Source organism: Bison bison, unplaced genomic scaffold (assembly GCF_000754665.1).
Source record: "Bison bison bison isolate TAMUID 2011002044 unplaced genomic scaffold, Bison_UMD1.0 scf7180017864038, whole genome shotgun sequence".
Lineage (NCBI taxonomy): Eukaryota > Metazoa > Chordata > Mammalia > Artiodactyla > Bovidae > Bison > Bison bison.
In genome coordinates, this window is record NW_011494610.1 from 1,388,251 (window position 1) to 1,411,136 (window position 22,886).

Here is a 22,886-nt window from a genome sequence, read left to right on the forward strand (position 1 = left end):
TGCTTAAGAGCAGGCCGGTAAGATTTGAGTTCAAGAGTTCAACAGCTTGGTGTGCTCCTCGGGGGAAGCTCTGACAGATTTGAGCACCTCTTGGAAACATAGAACAAAGACAGGCTCCTATTGGAGATAGCTAGCCACTTACCAGCTGTGCAACTTTCAATCTGTTACTTAACTTCCCTGAGCTTCACTTTCCTTCCTTTTGAGATGGTCACCATGGGTATGATATCTGTTTCCTCCGGGTTATTGTGAGGACAGAACTTAGATGACATTGAGGCAACTTGTCCGATTTTCTAAAATTTTGTGTATTTTCATACCTTTTTTTTTTTTTGGCTGTGAGCAGTCTTCGTTGCAGCCCCTGAGATCTTCAGTCTTTGTTTCAGTATGCAAACTCTTAGTTGTGGCCTGTGGGATCTAGTTCCCTGACCAGGGATCAAACCCAGGGCCCCTGCATTGAGAGCATAGAGCCTTAGCCCACTGGAACAACAGGGAAGTCCTTTGTTTTGTTTTGTTTTTTTTCTTTTTTGCACATTTCTCATACGATTTTTCGCTTTTTGAAGCTTAAATGTTGTGTTTAATCCCCTCAAATATTCACTTAGACTGTAAGATTCTTAAGGGCCGAGTCTGTGTCTTATTCTCCATTGTGTCTTCAGTGAATAATTACAAGACGTGCATGCACGCTTGCATGAATGAATGAATAAGGCTCCCGGGTCCCGGGGCAGCAAACACGAATGGCCACAGGAACAGGACGGGTCACACGAGTAAGTAAAGTGGACTGAGCCTAAGAGAAATTGGCCTCTGCCGCATTTTTCGCTCTTATTTTTGTTGGAGACAGTACTATTAGTGTTCTATTGGTGCTACAAAAAATTGCCCAAATTTAGTGTCTTAAAATGGAGAAGGCGATGGCACCCCACTCCAGTACTTTTGCCTGGAAAATCCCATGGATAGAGAAGCCTGGTAGCCTGCAGTCCATGGGGTCGCGAAGAGTCGGACACAACTGAGCACCTTCACTTTCACTTTTCACTTTCATGCATTGGAGAAGGAAATGGCAACCCACTCCAGTGTTCTTGCCTGCAGAATCCCAGGGACTGGGGAGCCTGGTGGGCTGCCGTCTATGGGATTGCACAGAGCCGGACTGAAGCGACTTAGCAGCAGTAGCAGCAGTGTCTTAAAATAACACAATCGTTCTCTTGGGACTTCCCTGCCGGTCCAGTGGTTAAGACTCTGTGCTTCCAATGCAGGAGGCGTGGGTTTGATCCTTGGTCAGGGAAATAAGAGCCTGCATACTGTGTGACACGGCCAAAAATATATATTTTTTAATTCGTTATCTTTTTGTCTTCAAGGTCAGAATTCTGAAAGCAAAGGTGTCAGCAGGGCTGCATTCCTTCTGGAGGCTCCAGGGGAGAATCCATTCTGTCGGCCTTTCTAGCTTCTAGAGGCTGCCCGCATTCCTTTCTTGCAGCCCCTTCCTCCACCTTCACATTGCATCATTCCAACATTGGTTTCCATTGTTTTATCTCCTCTCTTAGCAGACCTTCTTGCCTCCCTCTTATTAGACCCTTGTGATTACATTGGGCTCGCTTGGCTAATTAAGAATAATCTGTCCATCTTAAGATCCGACATCACATCAGAAAAGTCCATTTTGCCATTTAAAGTAACATATTCACAGGTTCTGGGGGTTAGGACATTGGTATTTTTGGTGGTGTTTACTCAGCCAACCACAGATACACACACAAAAAAACATTTTAACTGTAGAAAAGTTATCAAGTCAAGGATGGTAGGATTTATCCTTAGTGGTGGGAAGGCAATAGGGAGGGGAGGGGAGTGTGGGCACATGGAGAGCACATTCTCATCTAAAAGCAGCAGACGCTCCTCATTTGGAATGTGTGATGGCATGGCAGAAAGTGAGCCCAATTTTCCAGAGCTCCCATCCCTTTTTTGAAAAAAAAAAAAAAAAGCAAAATCTGGGTTATATGAAATTAATAACTTCTGTCAGTTTTATTTTTTAATTTTTTGGCTGTGCCATGCAGCATATGGGATTTTAGTTCCCCAACCAGGGGTTGAACCCGCTTCCCCTGCATTGGAGGAAGCATGGAGTCTTAACTACTGGATCTCCAGGAAAGTCCTGTGTGCGTTTTTAAATCCTCATGCCACAGTTACGTGGCAGATACTATGAAATGTCCAGGTTGATAAGCTGACAGAGAACACTGAACTGCTATATTTGTTTCACCCCATTCTCTCCCAACAAAAGAGAAATAGCAGAAATGAGAGTGATGAGATTAATGATACTAACAGCAGATGACAATGGTTACGGCATTTCAGAACCAGATCCCATTCGCAACACAGTACACATGTTTATTCATTTAATTTTTACAGTAACCTTGTCAGGTGACTACTATCTCAATACCCATTTTACAGATGGAGAAGTTGAGGCACAGAGGGGTTACTTAATTTGCACTGGGTCACCTAGCCAGTAAGTATCCAATTCAAACTCAATCAGAATTTGTCCTTTTTCTTTTTTTAACTTTTTATTTCAAAGTGAGTTAAGACTTCTAGGAGGAGAGTTGCACAGGTGGGACAGAGTGTCCCTATGCACCCTTCACTCAGCTGCCCCCAGTGTGAGTTTTCTGGAACCGTAGTACAGTGATTGAAACCAGGAAATTAACTGGGGCACGGTGCTTCCAGCTGCACTACAGACCTAACACGAAATTTACCAGTTTCCCCACAAATTTCCATTTTCTGTTCCAGTATCCCAGGTCACATTTAGTTATTTGGTCCCTCCTGGTCCCCTATCTCTGACAAACCTTCAGCCTTTCAAGGCCTGACACTTTGATGAATACTCGTCAAGCATTTTTGTCAGAAGTCCCTCAGTTGGGTTTGTCTCATGTTTTCTCAAGGTTAGATTGAGGTTGTGCATTTGGGACAAGGAGACCACACACGTGATGCTGTGCCCTCCTTGCCTCTTATCAGGGCTACATGATATCAGTCTTATTACCCGTGATGTTAACCTTGATCAGCAGAGTCCATGCCCTATAACCCCTTGGTTTAAATGCTTTCCTTCTGCAGAGAGAAGGGAAAATACAAAATAAACAGAAAATATGCAGAGCGACTCGTCGGTAGACCTCATCCAACCCGCACACTGACCTAGTACGTAGGATTTGCTTTGTGTGTGTGAACGCCCCTCTGAGTTTTAACACAGACTTAAAAACACCCACGAGTGATGGCAGGAGTGGGGAAGGACGACACCCAAGTTCTGGGACTTTGGAAACCATTGAAGGTACAGAGATTGGAAGAGCTGACCAGAGAAGGGGAAATAAATCCAGCAGAGATGAAAGCCAAGGTCTGCAGCTGCTTGGACCATCAGATCTTTAAAAGCCACGTGAGGTTTTAGGGCAGGGAGTGAATTATGGCTCTTAGGACCCAGGACAGTAGGCTTTGATCTAGAAGTGGGAGACATCTTAAGGGAAACCGTGGCCTTTACATAAGGTATTCCCACATCCTCCTGGGGTGCATTAGATGGACCCACTTGGAATTTACAGGTCTGCGGAAGCAACCTTAGTCCTAATGGTAAACACTTGAAAGAGGCAGCTTTGTAAGCAGAGGAACGACGCATTCAGGGAGACCCAGCCCCATACTCCCGTAAAGGGTACCTGAGAGGGATGCACCGTTTTACGAGGCTCTCTGCACCCCCTCAAGTTGGACAGATGTAGGATTTGTGAGCTTATGAGGCATTCGAGGATGGCTGTGGGCGGTCATTTTGGTGAGCACTTGACCTCTCTATTTGAAAAAGTATCAATTTGGAGAAGGTTGTCTTTACTGCCAAGAAACTTTAGACTGGAGGCTGTTCTTTGGTTTTTGGATGGCCACCCTGTCACGAACCAGATGTTGGCCTCTGTCTGCCCCAGGGCGAGCCCCTGGCCCCTCCAGTAGAATTTCCCCTGGTTGCTGAGCGCTGGCTGCCAGGAGATTATAAAAACACGTTCTGCAGGGCTTCCCCACGGCAGACTGGCCTTGGGGCCTGTGGCTGGCATCGCAGAACATGATCTAAACAGCTCTGCAGGCAGCTGTGTACTGTCGGGGCATCAGAACCCCGTGGAACAGATCCAGCAGCTAGGGGCACCCTGGAAGGAAGAAATTTTCACTAGGTTCAATCAGTCATACACTGAAACTATTAATGAACCTTCCAGGGTTGGGGGTGGAAATTCCAGCAGATTGGAGGTTGTTGAGATGGAGAACAGCAGGGCCCAGAGTTGGGCAGTCCTGGGTTCCAATCCCTAGCCCTGCCACTTATAATCTCTGAGTTATAAATGGCAAGTGGCGTAACCCCTGTGGGTGTGGCTCTCTCACCTTCTGCGAGGCTTTACTAAAATGCAGAGCCTTCCCTGACCACCCACCCTGTATCCCAGTGTTCCCTAGCTCCCGTCCTCGCTTTGGCTGGCTCCAGCACCTGTCACCATCTAACAAGTTATTTGACATGTTTATTCACTTCCGGCCCCTCCCCACTAGGAGGTCAGCTCCACAGAGGCAGCGGTTTCTTTCCGGTATCTTATTCACTGCTGGGTCCTTTGTGCTTAGGACAGACTGGCACACAGTGGGTGCTCAGTAAACACGGGTGGAATGATTGAAAAGAGATCACCCTGAGCCCCCTTTGTTCCGTTCTCCTTGTCCGAGGTGGGATAAACTAGGAAAATTAAAATGAGGGACTTAATGTAGTTCCTGGTACATAGTACTAATATGTGCTCAATAATAAGTTATCCCAGTCAATTCCTTCACTTTTTTAATTCATTCAACAAATAGCTGTTGAATGTACTGTGCCGCATATGGTGCTAGGAGCTGAAAATGGTGCCCAAAACAAAGCCTACCTTCTTTTGTTTTTTTTTTTCCAAAAATTATTTCCAGAGAGCCCATCATGTACCACCTACTCTTCTAGAAACCAAGCATAATACAGTGAATAAAAGACCAAGTACCCGCACTCAGGGAGCCTACATCCAAGTGAGAATGAGATAGACAATACGTGTGTATCCAAAGATGTAAAGATGATTTCAGAGGCTGCAAGTGCTACCAAAAGAAAAAATCGAAACCAGGGTAGTGTGCGAGGAGTGGCTGGAGTGGCTGGGGCAGTGGGGACTGCTTTAGCCGGCAGGGTCAGAATGTCCCATCGAAGTTGGGGCTGACGAAGGAGGCAGCCCCATGGAGAGGGGGCAGGACCTCCGGGCGGGACCGCCAGGCCTGCAGCCCCAGCATCACCTGGGAGAGGGTTAGAAACCTCAGGGCTCACCCAGAACCTACAGAGTCTACTTTTTCACAGGATCTCTGGATGATTCGTGTGCACACTAACATTTGGGCTATAAGCAGGTATTCCAGGCGGAGGGAGGGGCAAACATAGACGTCTCAAAATGATGTTCTAAACAGCGAGGAAACTGGAAGGAGGCCAAGCGGAGGTGTCCTGGTTTGCTAGGACTGCAGTAACCAAGTCCTACAATTCTGGAGGCCAGAAGTCCAATATCAAGGTGCGTGCAGGGTTGGATCCGTCTGCAGGTTCTGAGAGAGAATCTGTCTCTTGCCCCACCCAGCTTCTGGTGGTCGCCGGCCATCCTTGGCCTTCCTGGGCTTGGAAACACAGCACTCCGGTCTCTGCCTCTGTCCTCATAGGGCCTTCTTCCCTCTGCCTGCCTGTGTCGAGTCCTCTCTTCTCGTGAGGACACGAGTCACTGGATCATGTGTTGTGTACGCAGTCTCTCAGCCCTACTGGATGCTTTGCAGCTCCGTGGACTGTAGTCCACCAGGCTCCTCTGTCCATGGAATTTCCGGGGCAAGAGTACTGGAGCGGGTTGCCATTTGCTTCTCCAGGAGATCTTCTTGATCCAGGAATCGAACCCATGTCTCCTGCATTGGCAGGCAGATTCTTTACCACTGCACCACGTAGGAAGCCCGTCATTGGATCAGGGCCCGCCTAATCCAGAATGACCTCATCTTAACTTGATTATATCTGCCAAGACCCTATTTCCAGATAAGGTCATGTTCATAGGTCCTGGAGCTAGGACTTGAATAGATCTTTTCAGGGAGCACAGTTCATCCCACAGCAGGGCAGAAAGGTGGAGCTCCGTGAGGTTAGAGAAGACGCAGGTCACAGCAGGCCTGTGGACGTAGTGAAGGGTTGTAAATACAACGGGAACCCAGGGAGGCCGTACTGATCTGGAGCAGAGTGGGCCTTGAGGATAAGGAACTGAACCAGGACCTGGGTGGGTGCAGGAAAATCCATGAAGAGACCATGCATTCTTGGGCAAAGAGATGATAGAGGTGTGGAGGTGGTGGTGGTGGAGATGAAGAAAAATGGATAGACTTGCAGGGTATTTAAGAGGCCGTATTCATAGAAATCAGTGATGGCATTTAAATCTATGAGGTGGGGAGAGCATCAAAGATGATGATTCAGTCATTTCATCTGATCTTTCAGCAGACTTTTTTGCATATCTACTCAGTGAAAAATGGGTATGTTATTTCTTTTTGGAGGAGGGCAGTCATGTAAATGCCAAGGGCCCTCATGGTCACCAAGTGGCTGCACCAGCTCAGCTGGTTTACGATCTAATACCTTGAGATTCCCTGTCATTTGGACCTGCGTGGTTCAGAGGCACATCCCTAAAGCAGTCATTGTGCTCGGGGGAATGTGATACAGTAATCGATCCAGGCTGGCTCACACACTCCATTCTTGTCAAATTTCCACCAGGGCAATATAAGGCCTGTCTAACCTTAATGCCCCCCCTAGGCACTTGACATCAGCATACATTTCTCTGATCTTGGGACTACCCTGGGGGTCCAGTGGCTAAGACTTCTGCACTCCCAGTGCCGGGGGCCCAGGTTCAGTCCCTGGCAGCGGAACTACATCCCACATGCCGCAACTAAAGATCCCATGTGCCGTGACTAAGACCAAATACATACATACATAAATAAGTATTAAAAAAAAAAAAAAAAGAATCTCTGGTCTTTATAGGTTCCCATTCTCAAGAGTCTCTCTCGAGGAGCTGCTTGGCAGGAAGAATTGCGTGTTTGGCCTTGGCATCCATTATTACCTCCTGATGTCTTTCTACCACACTGAGCAGAGAAGTCACACAGTCAGTCCTTTCCCGAGTTGTATCAGATCATGCCATTCCCCTGCATGAAAGCCCTGCTGGGGTTTCCTGTTGCAATCAGAAATAAATGCCGGTGCCTAGCCATAGCTGCCCCCGGCCAAGCCTGGCCTGGGTCGGCGCCTGAAGAGCCTTTCAGACCACATCATGCATACGGCCCCCTAAGCCCTTCTTCCATTTCAGCTCACACTGGCTTCCCTTTTGTTCTTCCCATCTCAGGGCCTTTACATTGTGCTAATACCCCCAACCTGGAATGACCTTTCGCCAGCCCTTCACTGGTTGGGCTGGTTCTGTCTCATCCATTGAGCTCCTGCACACCTACCATCTCCTCTAAGACGCCCACCCAGTTTATCAATCTTTCTATGTAACTGAAAGGAACAGATTTCCATGTTTCGCCGGCGTGTTTGCTCGGGGCAGCCTCACCATCCTGCCTCTTGCCTTTCTCACCGAGCGCCTTGGACGTCTTCCCGCAGCAGCACGTGTGGCCCTGCCTGTGATCGCTGGCTCCCCGACAGTATCCTCGCCCCTCTTGGCGCCCCCACCTCCCCCGCCTCTGCCCCAGCTTTATTCCGACTCGTGTGGCAGAGACGCAGTGACAGGGCAGCCGATCTGAAAAGGCATTCTCAGGAATGCGGATTGTTTTATTACCAGTTAAATATGCTTTATGCTACCTGTGAATGAGGCCATTGTGACATTTAGCAACTGATTTGATTAAACGCAGATGTGGGCTGGACTCCACGTGGAGCAAAGATGCGAGAGGACAAGCTCCGGGGGGGTGTTTGGATTTGTTTTAAGACGGCAAAATGGGCTTGACGACTCGGTATCAGCAAGACAGACTTGGGCGCCTCCCTTCCTGTCTACGGACCACGAGTGGGTCTCAGAGCCGAGAGCTCAGTGCGGGCCCACCCCAGAATCCTCTGTTTTCATTTGGGATCTGTGTTTGGCCCTATCCAAATTGTTTTCTTCTTTTTTCTTTTTTTTCTTTTTCCAAACTTCCTGGATGTTTTTACTTCCATGAAAATTTTTAAAATGGTAGATCAATGAAATACTCTCTTTGTTGACACCTCCAGCGGTAATTATGAACCCAGAGAGGATCATAAGCTCACTCCTAGTTACTGAACACTTACTCTGTGCTGGGCTCTGCCTCTCATAAGCCTTATCTCACAGAATCCTCATAATAAATCATAGAAGTAAACTGTGCTCAGTTCCACTGTTCAGGTGGTAAAACTGAGGCTTAGGAAAACTGAGACTTGTGCACAGTCACGAGGGCAAAGTACTCAGTTACATCTGAATTTACTGTTGTCATCCACCCCTTCCAGGCTCTTAGATCCAAGAAGATAGGACCCAGCTCTCTCTCTCAAGATAGAAATCTTGGCACATAGGAGGCACTGAGCAAATATTTATTGAATAAATGAGTGAATGTCTGGGTGAGTGGACACAGTAGGAAAAGGGCTGAGCCAGGGCTTACCAGGTCTTTGCGGTCACTGGATCCTGGGTAAAGAAAAGAAGCAGAAAATCACCCTGAAAAAGAGCTGTGTGATTTGAACCTGGGCCATGGATGGGATGCTTGAGTGGCTGGGTTTCTATAACAGGCTCACCTCTCTCTAGCTGTGGTTTTTCTCTGTGGTACATTATCTGCTGATGACTTTGTATATCACCCCCCCCCCTCCCCGCAACTGCATATCCAGAGTTTTCTCGCTTGCAGTCCTGGTATGGTTTCATCAATCTTATTCTAGTACTGGCAGCAGTCAGACTTAATGAATGAATGAGCACCTGTTGGGGGTGGAGGGATGGGGTTTTTTTAAAGCATCTTTTAAAATAGTTAGTTAGTTGCAGCAAGTGCAATCTTTAGTTGTGGCAAGTGGGAATCTAGTTTTTGAGTGTCATTGTGGACCCAGTAGAGTAAGTTCCTTTGTTACAGGGAAGGAAATTGTAAGATAGATTCCAGAGCAAGTAACATTGATGAGAGGGTGCTTGTGCATTGGGACTCTCCGTGAGATTTCCTTTGCCTGGGATGGCAGGTCAGACATGCGGGTGACAGTGAAATCAGGAGGGCCTAAAGAACCTGTGGCCTTCCCACAGCTGCTTGGAAGGCTGAGCTGCACACAGGCTGGGGCTGGAGCTCTGGAGTCAGGCTGACCTGGGCTTGAACCCTGCCCTGTCACCTACAGATAGAACCTCCCTCCTCTGGTGCGTAGTGGAGACACAACAAGATAATGTGTGTAAAACGACCAGCCCTGGGGAAGGTAATAAGTGTTCAATAAACGGAGACCATTACCCGTAGTAGTACAACAGCTAATGCTGGTAACTGAGGCTCCTCAGGGCTTAGATTAAGTTAAAGCCGAGCTTGAGAGGGAGGAGAGGTTTTCATTGACAACTGTCACCATCTCCTTAAAAAGTGGGAATCCAGGGACTTCCCTGCTGGCCTGGTCGTTAAGACTTCACCTTCCAAAGCAGGGGGTGTGGGTTCCATCCCTGGTTGGGGAGCTAAGTTCCTACACGCCTGGCAGCCAAAAAACCAAAACATGAAATGGAAATAATATTGCGACAAATTCGATAAAAATTTCAGAAGGGTCCACATCAAAAAAATCTTAAAAAAAAAAAAAAAAAAGGAAATCCAGAAGGCAACAAGCCCAAGAAGGGATGTGCAGAGTCATCCAGTCATCAGAGAAATGCGAATTCAGGACAATAAATGAGATGTCCTAATTGGATAGCAGAGATTAGCAAGTGGGGTTATGCCAACCGCTGGTGGGGACTCGAGGACAGGGGACCCACCAGCACTGCCAGTAGCTGTGCCAAGAGCGCTCACTCAGTCCTTAGGGAAACTCAGTCTGTTCGGCCTTGGGACCTAGCAGCCCAGCTTGCAGGAGTACATCCCAAGGAAATTCACACACAGACCACAAGGGAGAGGTCCAACGATGTTCACAGCAGCCTTGTTGGTGATGGAGACATCCCACGTCCCCTCCCGGATGGAGGAGGGAACAAAAGAGATAGGAAGAAAGCACACAGGGAGGGCTGGGCAGCTGTTGGGGCGGCAGGCGGGATATACCCGCAGTAGCATCGATGGGTCTTAAGAACCTAATGCTGACACTCAGTGCCGGTAACTAAGAGGTTAATACCATAAAAGGCAAACACAGACACAGAGGCATCCCACTCCGAAAAGATGTCATACACTTTCCAACTTGTGCTTTTTGTCTCACATCTTATAAGCAACACAGGTTAGTTTCAACTTCAGTTTTGCTTTCTGATACAGACGCGTGTACCTCGTTCTAGACAATGGTTGACTTTTATGTTTTGATTAGTCTGCATTTGTATATGTGACTTTTGTCTTGAAAGCAGTAAAACCATAGACATGTGCAAAACAAATAACAAATGTATGAATATTAAGTACGTAATGTAGAAATCAGCTGTGTACTTAAAAATATTTTGGCCAGGTCTGGAACTTTCAGGGGATTCATGCAAGAAATATGGAACGTAGATTTTTAATGAGCGATGTGAAAAGATACCAGTAAAGGTACTTCGGGAAAAAAAAGAACCTAATGCTGGATGAAAAAAGCTAAGAAACCATAAGAAATGTAATGCACAAAATTTACCGGAATTACATATAAATGAATGGTGGTGATGTTAGTCGCTCAGTCGTGTCTGACTCTTTGACACCCCAGGGACTGCAGCCCGCCAGGCTTCTCTGTCCATGGGATTCTCCAGGCAAGAATACTGGAGTGGGTAGCCATTCCCTTCTGCAGGGGATCTTCCTGACCCATGGATTGAACCCGAGACTCCTGCGTTGCAGGTATATTCTTTACATCTCAGCTACCAGGGAATTATATATTTGCCCGCAAAACGCTAGTGCACCATTTGTAAGAACACAGAAACAAAGGATACACACAGACACACTGGAATGGAAAATGTGCAAAGAACGTGAATTAACTCCTCAGCACTTAACGTTTTGCATGATGACAAAGGCGGGGGATTGGGGGTGGTGAGATGCTAGCCGCTCAGGTTCCCTGACATTGATGTAAGTACAGTTCCAGGGACATGACGAATTCCTCAGTCCCTCGTCTAGGTATAAATCTCAATCTGTGCGCTCAAGGGGGTACAAAATAGAACTGATTTTATTTTCAGTATTTCAATGTGATTTCTCTTTGGAGCCACCATTTCCCTGAACTGATGGGAAAGTTTTGTCTGGGGCTTTCCCAAACTCTCCAAAATGTTGGCTGTAGTTCTGGCATCTTACCCAGTGTGTTGTGGGGTTGGGGGCTCATCCTGTCTTCCCTTACTGGGGCCCAGGCTGCTGCCAAATCATTCATTTCTTGGCCCATGTAGCCTTTTTGGGTCTGGGGCTCTTCATTGCTGTGTCTGTGCTACATTGTGGACACAGGAATCTTCTATTGTTCTGTCTTCCTAGACCACAGGTCACAAACTGGAAACCCATTGGCCACATCCACCATGTGACCATGTTTTTCAGTTTTTTTGTTTTTTGTTTGTTTTGTCTGACTACTTTGTATTTATTGCGTACACTTTAAAATTGGAACATTTTATACAAATCCAGATTTCTGACTTGTTTGGAAAAATCAGACGCCCTGACTACTTTAGACTCACATTTCTAGGTGACACAGGTAAGCTGGAGCTGAGTAGTATTGTATCAGTTAAGAATGCTTTGGTCTGCAAGGAACAAAAAGCTCAATTAACATCAGCTTACACCATAATGGTATTTATTGGGTATTTAGCCAGAAGTCTGGACCCCCAAGGTTGTTTGTCAGCTCAATTTTTTATCTTCGAGGACCAAGTTCTTTTCATCTTTTTACTCCTTCTGCCTCAGCCAGTAGACCTTTTGTTTTATGGTTGTGACCTCATGTCCCAAGATGGCTGCTGTAACTCCAGACATTACATCCTTACATAATCCAAGGGAGGATCCAGCAGAGGAACAAAAGTCTCTCCCAGAAGCCCCCTTGACCAGAGCTACATTACATGGCCATCTTGAAGCTGCTGGGGGGAAAGGAATTGGGAGTTCCTCCTGGAGAGCCAAATAGTGTCTGCTCCAAGCTGCTGCCCCCTTAGATAGAAACTATACATTCTAGTTTGACACAATCCCCACCACCCTCATCATTCCCTGACCCTGAAACTGCATGTCAGTCACCATTTATCACTGTCTGCACCAGCTCCTTCCCTCTCCTCCCTGTAAGGTTCTGAGGGCTTCCTGTCTTAGCCGCAGCACACACGGCCACTTCTGACTTGAAGGTCTTTTATTTATTTTTTTTAATTAATTTATTTTAATTGGAAGCTAATTACTTTACAATACTGCAGTGGGTTTTGCCATACGATGACATGAATCAGCCCTGGGTGTACATGTGTTCCCCATGACCTGAGCGTCTTGCTGCTTTCTCAGCAGCTACATGCGGGTGCAGAGAATGGAATCCCTCTGCCCCGCGACTCCTGCTCGTCCTCACTCGCCTCCTCTCACTCTTTTCCCTCCCTCTTGCTCTGTCCCACTTCTCTAGCCAGGAGAATTGCATCCCCCACTTGAGAAAAGCCTTCTTTCTTCCTATTTCTTACTAAGCCGTTTTACCTCCTTCACCCTCATTCTTAGTTGGCCTGCCAAGTGGGATCAGCCCACGAGCCTGCTGGCCAGCAGTAACAAACACATACGGAACTGGAGTGAGAAACTTTCACAGCAGCTCCATCGTGCCCCCAAATCCATGCCCGTGATCAGAGACTCGTCTCCTTGAGCAGGGTGTGGACCAGTTCAGGATTTGTCAGATCCCACCATGAATCGCCGCATCTTCTTCCCCAAAGCGTTAGCATTTAAAAGCCAGCGTTCACACATCACTGTGTTTTGGTCTGTCTGGAGTTATCTCAACTCCTTGCGTATCTCTTCACTCAGTGGTCTTCTGTCTGTCCTCTCTGAATATCAGCGTCAACCCTTGCCCATTGTATGATACTAGAAAAGTCGTAGACACAGTAGTATTTGGTACATCACTGGGAAACGATTATTCAATAAATGAATGACCATTCACTTAAAAACTGTTTTACTGAGCCAGGCAGTAAGAATCAACTTTTACTTAAAATCCAAGAAAACCAACCAGTCAAAAAAATAAAGCAGTTCTCCGATATGACACGCAGAATAGCAATGTCTTCAGCAAGAAAGAAGGGCATTTCTTTCTCTCCTCAAAGTCCAAACTGATGTGGCGGTTCTGGTCTGCGCATATGGCAGGGTTCCAAGCTCCTATGTCTGGTTCCTCAGTTTTGTGATCCAACATAGCTCCATTCCAGGCAAGGAAGAACCCACCTCTGCCCTTTGAGGGCACGACTAGGAAGCTGCACACAGTAACTTAGCCCTCTTCCCTTCCCTGGAGCTCATCACATGACCACACCAGTCACAGGGGAAGCTGGGCCACGGGGCTTACTCTAATCGGCCATGCGCGCAGCTTGAAAGCAGAGATTCTCTTAATATGAGAGAGAAGGAATAAAGGGATAGTGGAGGGGACCCCAAAGCAGGATCCGCCACCATCGTCCCCTTAAGAGAAGATGTTTTTCCTCTTCTCATCCTTGCCCTCCCCAGGCCTTCCACCAGCCAAATGGAGGCGAGAGGTCAGTGTTTAACATTCCAGCTCCAGGTGGGTCCATTTGCAGACCACATATGTGGCATGAGGCATCTGGGGCTGTGTGCCCCCTTCCTCCTGCGTCCTCTCTGGCATGGGAGGGCTCTCTCACTGCGGGGACTCGGGGACTGCCCTCGGCATGCTGCGGTTTGTTCAGCTGCCCATTCTTCTCATGCCCCTGGGTCATAAAATATAAACAAACAAGAAGCCGTTTGGGAGAAAGAATACCAAGGGATGAGATTGTGGGCCGGTTTATTTCTAAACCCGCCCAATTCATCATTCAGAAGGTTGCCACTAAAGAAAAGAGAAATCAGGAGAGAAAGCACCGCATCCAGAAGTGACTTCCCAAGGCAGGCATGTTTCTGTGATTTAGCAGGGAGGGGTTGCCATGGTAACCAGGACCCCCAAAATGACCTTGAATGAAATCGACTGGCCTAGACTTTCTGCCAGATGTGTCCTGACAGGCCGTGGAGGAGAGAATGGGATTCCAGCATATCATGCCGTATTAGTGTGGACACATTCTCTGGTTTCTGGGTCTCAGATAAGCCTCCGTGGAATGAAGATCTGAAGCAGATGCCCACGTGTGCTGGTGTTCCTGGTTCGTGCTCTCTTCATGCAGCTCACTCCTACTCATCCTTCAGAGACTAGTTTAGTTGTCGTTTCCTCCAGGAAGCCCTCCCTGACTCCACACCTCCCAGTTGGCATTTCAGAACCCTTCCCTGTGCCCCCCAAGCTCCTAGTGAAATCACTTTCTGGCAGTTTACTTCTCCCCCACCTTACCAGTGCTTGGGACACATTCCCCTCACCTCTGGATAAGAGTGGTGTTGTTCAGTTGCTAAGTCCTGTCCAACTCTTTTGTGACCCCATGGACTGTACCCCACCAGGCCCTCTGTCCATGGGATTTCCCAGGCAATAATACTGGGGTGAGTTATCATTTCCTACTACTCCAGGGGATCTTTCTGGACCAGGGATCAAACCCACATCTCCTGCATTGGCAGGAGGATTCTTTACCACTGAGCCACCTGGGAAAGCCCTGGATAAGGATATGGTTAGTTTATTTTGTCGATCTGACTTTGGAACCATTTCAGTGTTTTATATAGTTATAAAACAAGTTTAACAGCAAACTGTTATGAATCTAATGGTATATTGAGTTAGTGTTATAACCTCTTGGAAAAGAGATTTTACTTGCCCATATTTTTACTCTTTTTCTTTCTTCCTGCCTGATGTTTCAGGGTTCCTTTTCTCCCCTACCTCTCCCCACCGCCCAGTTTTTAAAATTTCTTGTCTCTTTTAAGAACTTTCTGTAGCCCTTATTTCAGGGGAGATCTATTGTGACAAGTTCTCTTGGTTCTCCCTCATTTTGAGAATGTGTTGATTTCCCCCATTTCTGAAGGATGTTTCCTCTGGATATAGATTTCTGAGTTGATACTCTTGAATAATGCCGTGCCGCTTTGTTCTCGCCAATAGAAATTGTCAAGCTTATTCTAAAATTGATCTGTAAATGTCAAGGTTATACTGAGAAGGCGAAACAATCTTGGAAAAGAAAAACCAAGTTGGAGAACTTACACTAGCTGGTTTCAAAACTTCATATAAAGCTACAGTAATCAAGACTGGATGGAATTTGTGCAGAACGGATAGGTCAGTGGAAGAGAATAGAGAGCCCGTAAATAAACTCTCACGTTGTCAATTTTTGACAAAGGTGCCAAGTGATTTAATGAGGGAAAAGATAGACTTTTTATACTTGTGTTGGAACAACTGGGTAGCCATGTGCAGAAAGATTAATTTAGGCCCTTATCTCACACAGTACACAAAAACTCACTTACATTAGATCATAGACCTAAATGTAAGGCCTTCAACTCCAGAATTTCTAAAAGAAAATATTAGAAAGAGTCTTTATGACCTTGAGTTAGGCAGCAAAAACAAGATTTATAAAAAATATTAGTAACTTTAAAACTTTTGCTTTGGTTTTCAAGCAACACCATTAGAAAAATTAAGAGACAGGACTGGGGGATAATATTTGCAAATCATATGTCTGATAAAGAACCTGTGTCCAGAGTATATAAAGAACTCTTATAAATCAGTGTTAAGAGGACACCCTAACTTTTTTTTAGTGGGAAAAAAATTTGAATGAATCTTCATCAAAGAAGATACCTGAATGACTAATAAGTACATAAAAAGGTGCCCAACTTGATCCGTCATTAGAGAAATGCTACTTAAAGCCAAAATGAGAGACCACTACACATCTACCGCTCAGCTGCTCAGTCGTTTCTGACTCTTTGCAACCCCATGGACTGAAGCCCACCAGACTCCTCTGGCCATGGAGTTTTCCAGGCGAGAATACTGGAGTGGGCTGCCATTTCCCACTCCAGGGACACATCTACTAGAATGGCTATAATCAAAAAGAGCTGCCTGAGGCTGAGGATGGGAGAAGAGGTTGACTGCAGACAGGCATGAGGGTTCTTTGAAGGCAATGGAAATGTTCTAAAACGTCATCGTGGTGACAGCTGTACAGTAAAGCAATTTACTTTAAAAATCACTGAGCCAACATTGACAGTGGAGGGATTTTATAAAGTGTGCCCCAAAAACAGTTCTAAAAAGAAGCAGCTTTGGCAGTACAGTGTGTGTGCTCAGTCACTCAGTCGTGTCTGACTCTTTGTGACCCCATGGACTGTAGCCCGCCTGGCTCCTCTGTCCATGGAATTCTCCAGGCAAGAATGCTGGAGTGGGTTGCCATTCCTTCTCCAGGGGATCTTCCTGACCCAGGGATCAAATCTAGGTCTCTTGCATTGCAGGCCGATTCTTTACTGTCTGAGCCACCAGGGAAGCCCTGGCAGTATAGAGCCATGTTGGAAAAGCAGACTTGAGCCAGACTGCCTGGATTCCAGCGCCCGAGGCTGTCACTCACTATCCAGGCTGCCTTGAGCACGAGACTTAATTTTCCTCTGCTCACTTCCCCCATGAGGAGCCCTGACACACACGAGTTGACTGCTGTTCTGGTGGTAACCCCTGTCTTCTTTCTCTGGGCTCCCGCTCCATTGACCCCTTTTTCTTTCTCTGTAACCTGTCAAGCTAATCCCTACCGGAGAGTCTCACCCTCAGTGTTCGTGAAGTCTCTTCCCTCAAGGCATTTCCATCACTGGTTTCCTCTTACCATTCATGACTCAGCTCAAATGTCATCTCAGAGGTCTCCCCTGACCACCAGCTTACCTGGTCAGGGGAGACCAGGTAACGACACCACACTCATTCATTGACTAAGTAGCATTTTCTAGTAGTAGTAGTAGTATCGTTTTTATTCCCATTTTACAGGTGGGACAACTGAAGTTCAAAAAGGAGAAGTCATTTTATTCATTCAATTCAAAGCATAATCATTGCTACCTTACGTCCTTTAGAATGGCTGCAATATTTTTTAAAAATCAGAAAATAAGTATTGGTGAGGATGTGGAGAAATTGGAACCGAATCACTTTGCTGTACGTCCGAAACTAACACAACATTTTAAATTAGCTATACGTCAGTTTTAAAAAGTAAAAACAAAATGGTTAAAATGGCGAGTGTTGTTATGTACATTTACCACAATTTTTAAAAAACTAAATTATTTTTAAAACATAGTTATGGAGTACCAGAAGCTATGTTGTGTGCACTCTCATTTATCTCTCACCAGAATCCTTTGAAGGTGTTATTTGTATTTTATTCATTAACTGAGAGAACCGAGGTTCAGAGAGATCGTCCGAGTCATAAGTTCCATCCCAAACTGTCGAACCTCAAAGACTCCAGCCTTCCACTGCACCTTTCTCCTCCACGTCCCTCCCTGACTGTAAGAACCTCATCTGTCGCTCCTTCCCACAGGCACGGCCGGGATCTATCAAGGAGCAAATGGACTGACCAACGCGGCCGGATTCGGAACTGTGCACCAGGTAGACTAGCTCCCTACCAGTGGCTTTCTTGGCTCTTTCCATAAGCAGTCCCCTTAAATCAGGGCAGCCAGAGAGGCCACCTGCACCAGGCCTCTTATTCCCTGGGTTTGGAGGCCACAGGGGCCAGGCTACACCAACAGCCATCGGAAAGAGACAGCGTAGAGGCAGAGAAATCGGAATTGTTGGCAGATTTCCAAGATGAAGGGGCTCTGTTCTGTGTTCCATCTTGATCCCTGTTGAAGACACCCATTGACTGTTGAGTCTGGAATGTATGAAAGCAAAAACATGTGGCTTTCACCAGACCCCGAGCTCTTCAAGGGTGAAAGGACATCATCTTTATCTCTGCATCTCACTGTAAAGTGCCCAACTTTACATTATAAATACTTGTGAAACGGAGCTTAGTCAACACTATAAAGATGGATGGATGTTGGCCAATAATGTGAGTCTCTTGGTTTCACTTAGAGAGTGAGTTAAGAATTAACCTGCTCACGATGGACGGGAACTCTGTGCACTGCCTGTGTACCTTTCCTATTAAGAACCTTCCATGAGTTCTTTGCAAGATTGAGAAGCTCTACTTTCCAGGGGGGCTAAATATATGAAACAGTGACTATGGTGGGAGAGTTGGACTATCTGGTTGGTTGAAACAGACCAAGATCCTCTTTGATAAAGAGGATTGGTATTCTTTGATTTCATCTCTAAGACTCCCTCCTAGAAGGTTCTGGATCCTTAATGCTGTGTAGGCGTACTAGATTTGAGCCACCACCACCACCACCCACCATGAACCTAAAATGAACCTAGACTCCTGCACAAGTGTACGTGGTCTTCATTCCTCACTCAGTTGTTCTTTAATTTTTCCAGCATTTATTGAGTGCCCACGTGTGCCCAGCACTCTTCCAAGCACTGGGGATATAATAGTGCCTGAGACGGATGCTGTCAGAACCATACCCACGTCCCTTAGGGTGCACCCGTTGGCTTCCAGCTGCCAATCTCTGCATCTCTGGGCACACAGGTGTTTTCTGGAACCAATGTATAGGGCAGTAGGAAGTGCCAGGGAATTGAAACCCTCTGGGAGCAGCTCTCAAGCAAAGACTGGCTGGAGTTGGTGTATAAATACCCCAGCTCCTTTGCCCCCTGGGAGAGATCTTTCTGAGGTGTGTTTTTTGCCATCCCAGCATCTCCTGGGTAGAATTCAGCTCCAGTCCCCACTGGAGAAGCCCCCGTGCTGACTGCTTGCCCTTCTTCCCTTTGCTACCTCACTTCCCCATTCCCCAGCTGGTCTTGCCTTCATCCCCCAAATCCTCTACTTGAATCCTTGTCTTGGGGGAAAATCTGCTTTTAGCCAAAACTCCAGCCCTCACAGAACTTTTATTGTAACGGTGGGGGAACAGGGATCGATTCAGAAGACCCAGCCCAGGAGGCCCCTCGCCCCCGTCAGCCTGACAGTCTTCCCCACTCACAGCCTTGTGGGTTTCCCTTTCCAGGACTATCCTTCCTACCCCGGCTTCCCGCAGAGCCAGTACTCCCAGTATTACAGCTCGTCCTACAACCCTCCTTACGTCCCAGCCAGCAGCATCTGCCCTTCTCCTCTCTCCACGTCCACCTACGTCCTCCAGGAGGCATCTCACAACATCCCCAGCCAGAGTTCCGAGTCGCTTGGCGGTAAGTACCATCACTGCCCTGTGGTCATTCATGGCTGTGGTCTGAGCTCTTGTATGAAAGATAAACTGAGTGGAGGTCCCAGTTTTAATGAACTGGTCACCCATGAGTTAGCATCAGCCCTCAGATATGTTTTGTTGGCTTTTCTTTGTGTGTGGATGTGGGGGCATGGTGTACGTGTGTTTTTAATTGCACCCATGTTTTAGAAAGTCATAAATTTTTACCTAAAAATTCTAATGCCTGCCTTCTCTTAAAAGACGATCCGGTCACCCTAGGCCCACATTGTTAAGTGACAGGGCTTGGCTGGAGCTGAGTAATGTTTGCTCCATTTAGACAGAGCACACCCGATTCCACATCTAGGCCCTTTGGTGATGTTTGCATCCCTGTGTAAACTAGCTCACCAGCTTGTGCATTCATTTATTGATTTCGTAAATCTGCTGTGCACGTGTCTACTCTTTATGAGACAATTTAGACTCATCACCATTAAATACCATGACAGCCATAAATTAGACCGTCCAATAATAGGAAATATTGCATTTTCTTCTTTTCTGAAGCCTCCTGTTTCTGGGGCTTTGTAGAAGGCAAGCTAGCATGATGTGTATGGACATTCATTCAATAAATATTCATTGGTGGATGGCTAGAAAAAGACAGCAGTGAAGACTCACCACTTTCGTTCCTGCAGCTCTTGGTGCAGCTGTTGCTTGCGTTTTCCACCAGTTGGGGTGGGTTAAATCGCACTGGCTTGGTGACAAATGGGAGACAACACAGCCAAGCATTTTTTAGTCAACTTGGAAGGCAGTTTAAGGTTTGGGCGTTGACTTTGGTCACTGTGACCTCATCAAAGAGTATAGAATAAATGCATAATACCCACCTTCCAATTTCCAAAGTTTGCTTCCTTGGAAGAGTATGAAATGTAACAAACTTGCCGAATTATCTTTGCCCATCCTGCTTTTCAGCATGTGGCCTCTTCAAACTGGTTTCAGAAATGAAATATAAGCAGGAAATCTTCCACTTGATGCTACTATCTATAATTTGCTGGTGAACTGGATTCTAGAGACTTGACTTCTCAAGAATTTGGGTTATGTGAGATGGTCATTTTTGTTCCCCATCCGGAGCGAACATAAAGGCTCTTTGTATCTCTTTGAAATTTTCCCTTATTGTTTTCCCCTGTTCTTCATTTATCCCCTGGCCCTAAGGTTCAACAATAAGTGGTTGAGATGGTTTTTACTGTGTGTCTAACAAGCTCACATAAAATCTAATGACATAAATAATAGTCAGCTGTAACCAAGGTCTCTTGCCTCGTCTCCCCCGTGTCTGTTATAAAGGAACGGCATGTAAGCTTACTTGTGCACACACGCACACACGCACACGCTCATGCACTCTCTTAAAATTCCCCATAAAAACTCCACTTCTGAAATTATCCAGGATCTCCTTGAGTGGTTGGTTCTAAATTCCAGAGGCTCAAGAGGTTTATATATTACTGACAGATCATGCTCACCCTTTGCGTTGTCCGGATACGCTGTCCTCAGGCTCTGCTCCTCCGCAGCCCGCAGCCCCATCAGCGCACTGTTGGCATCAACACGCATTCACAGTTACGTGAAGCCCCAACAATTCGCGGACGTTTGCAGAGCAATTCGCTGATGGTGGGAAGATCCCCTGGAGAAGGGATAGGCCACCCACTCAAGTGTTCTTGGGCTTCCCTTGTGGCTCAGCTGGTGAAGAAGCCACCTGGAATGAGGGAGACCTGGGTTCGATCCCTGGGATGGGAAGATCCCCTGGGGAAGGGAATTGGCTACCACTCCAGTATTCTGGCCTGGAGAATTCCATGGGATCACCAAGAGTCAGACACGACTGAGCAACTTTCACTTTCACTTTTGCTGATGGCAAAGGCAAAATCTGAACCTCTCTTGTTACTCAAGAGAAAAGACAAATCAGTAGTGGTTGCTTTAATTCAATTATTCTACTTCCACAAACTTACACTAAAAATAAAGTTTCACATAGGTACAAAGACTTAAGTTAAAAGAATTCTTTTTGCAGCAGAGCAAAAGCCTGGAAGTAACCTAAATATCCATGAATAGGAGTCAGGTTAAATAAACGGTAGTGTACCTACCCTTGGCACACTATACATCTGTTGAAAAGAATCCACTAATACGGATCTCTCTGAGCTGTTGTGATAGGTGAGGAAACAAGAACTACGTGTATGACATGGTCCTGGAGGGTTTTAAATATGAGTATAGTTAAATGCCCATATTTGCATAGAAAGTTTCCGGAAGGATGCAAAAACAACCGTTAACTCATTTTCTCTGGGGAGGGAACTAGAGGGAAAAGATGTAACAGACAATCTGTAGGCCCCTCCACGGAACAGCAAAATTCACATTTGTTTCAAATGCGCATGAAACATTTACCAAAAATAGAACTTCCGGGCCATAAATCGTGAAGTCCCATTACATTTAAAAGGTTTCAAGGAATAAAAAGTACATACTCTGAAGTAACACACTTCTAAATAACCCATGTGTGATAGTTAATTTTCAAGGAATAAAAAGTACATACTCTGAAAATAGGGGAAGTAAAAGGAAGATTTTTGGAAAATTCGCAAATATCCAAAAGCGAAATAACACACTTGTAAATAACCCATGTGTGAGAGTTAATTTTGTGTGTCAGGAAGAGAGAGAGTTCTCCCTTCCTCTGCCTTCTTCTACCCGAATCCTCAATGGATTGGCTAATGCCTACCCACATTGGTTAGGGCATATCTTCTCTACTCACTAATCTCTTTGGAGATACCTTCACAGCCACACCCAGAAATAATGTCTTACTAGCTCTCTGGGCCTTCCTTGGCTCAGTCAAGTTGATGCATAAAATAAACCATGAATATGTTTTTTTTTTAAACTTTCAAAACCAATAATAAGAAAACAACCCGATAAAGAAATGGCAAAGTATTTTAACAGACACTTCACCAAAGAATATACCAGCACAGCCGGAAAAAAACGAAAAGCACCTGACTGGAACTTCCCTGGGTGGGTAAGAATCTGCTTTCCAAAGCTGGAGGCACAGGTTCAATCCCGGTGTCTAAGATCCCGCACGCCGCAGGGCAACTGAGCCCATGGACCACGTCTAGAGAGAAGCCCTCACCCCACCACGAAGAGCCCTAGTGCTGCAGCTGAGACCCATCAGAGCCAAAAATAAAATAAAGAACTATTTTGTAAAAAGCACATGACTAGAGTGCTGCGTTAGTCAGAGAAATGCAAATTAAATCCTCAAACACACACCCCTTAGAATGGCTGTAATTACAAAGACTGGCCACACCAATGAATGGCAAGGATGCAGAGCAGCTAGAATCCCCTTAACCTTGCTGGTGAGAGTGTGAAATGCTACAACCACTTTGGAAAAAAAGTTTGCAGTTGCTTATGAACCAGTAACCACAGTCTCTCATAACGAGAAAGGTCATGTCTATGCAGACTGATGAGTACTGATGAGTGAATGATCATAAAAGCTTTAGTCCAGCCAAAAACTAGAATCAACCCAAATGTCCATCTCCAGGTGAACAGATAGGGATACATCCACCCAATAGAGTGGTACTCAGCAACACAGAGAAATAAAC

General features: G+C 46.1%; 1 protein-coding gene across 1 annotated transcript in view; it reads left to right on the forward strand.

Moving 5' to 3' along the window:
* The window catches only part of EYA2 (EYA transcriptional coactivator and phosphatase 2), a 178,067-nt gene that overhangs the window by 59,408 nt on the left and 95,773 nt on the right, over positions 1–22,886 (forward strand). Inside the window, exons 5-6 of the mRNA XM_010835055.1 lie at positions 17,565–17,632; positions 19,114–19,291. Coding sequence (XP_010833357.1) covers positions 17,565–17,632; positions 19,114–19,291 — 246 coding nt within the window. The remainder of the gene's footprint in view (positions 1–17,564; positions 17,633–19,113; positions 19,292–22,886) is intronic.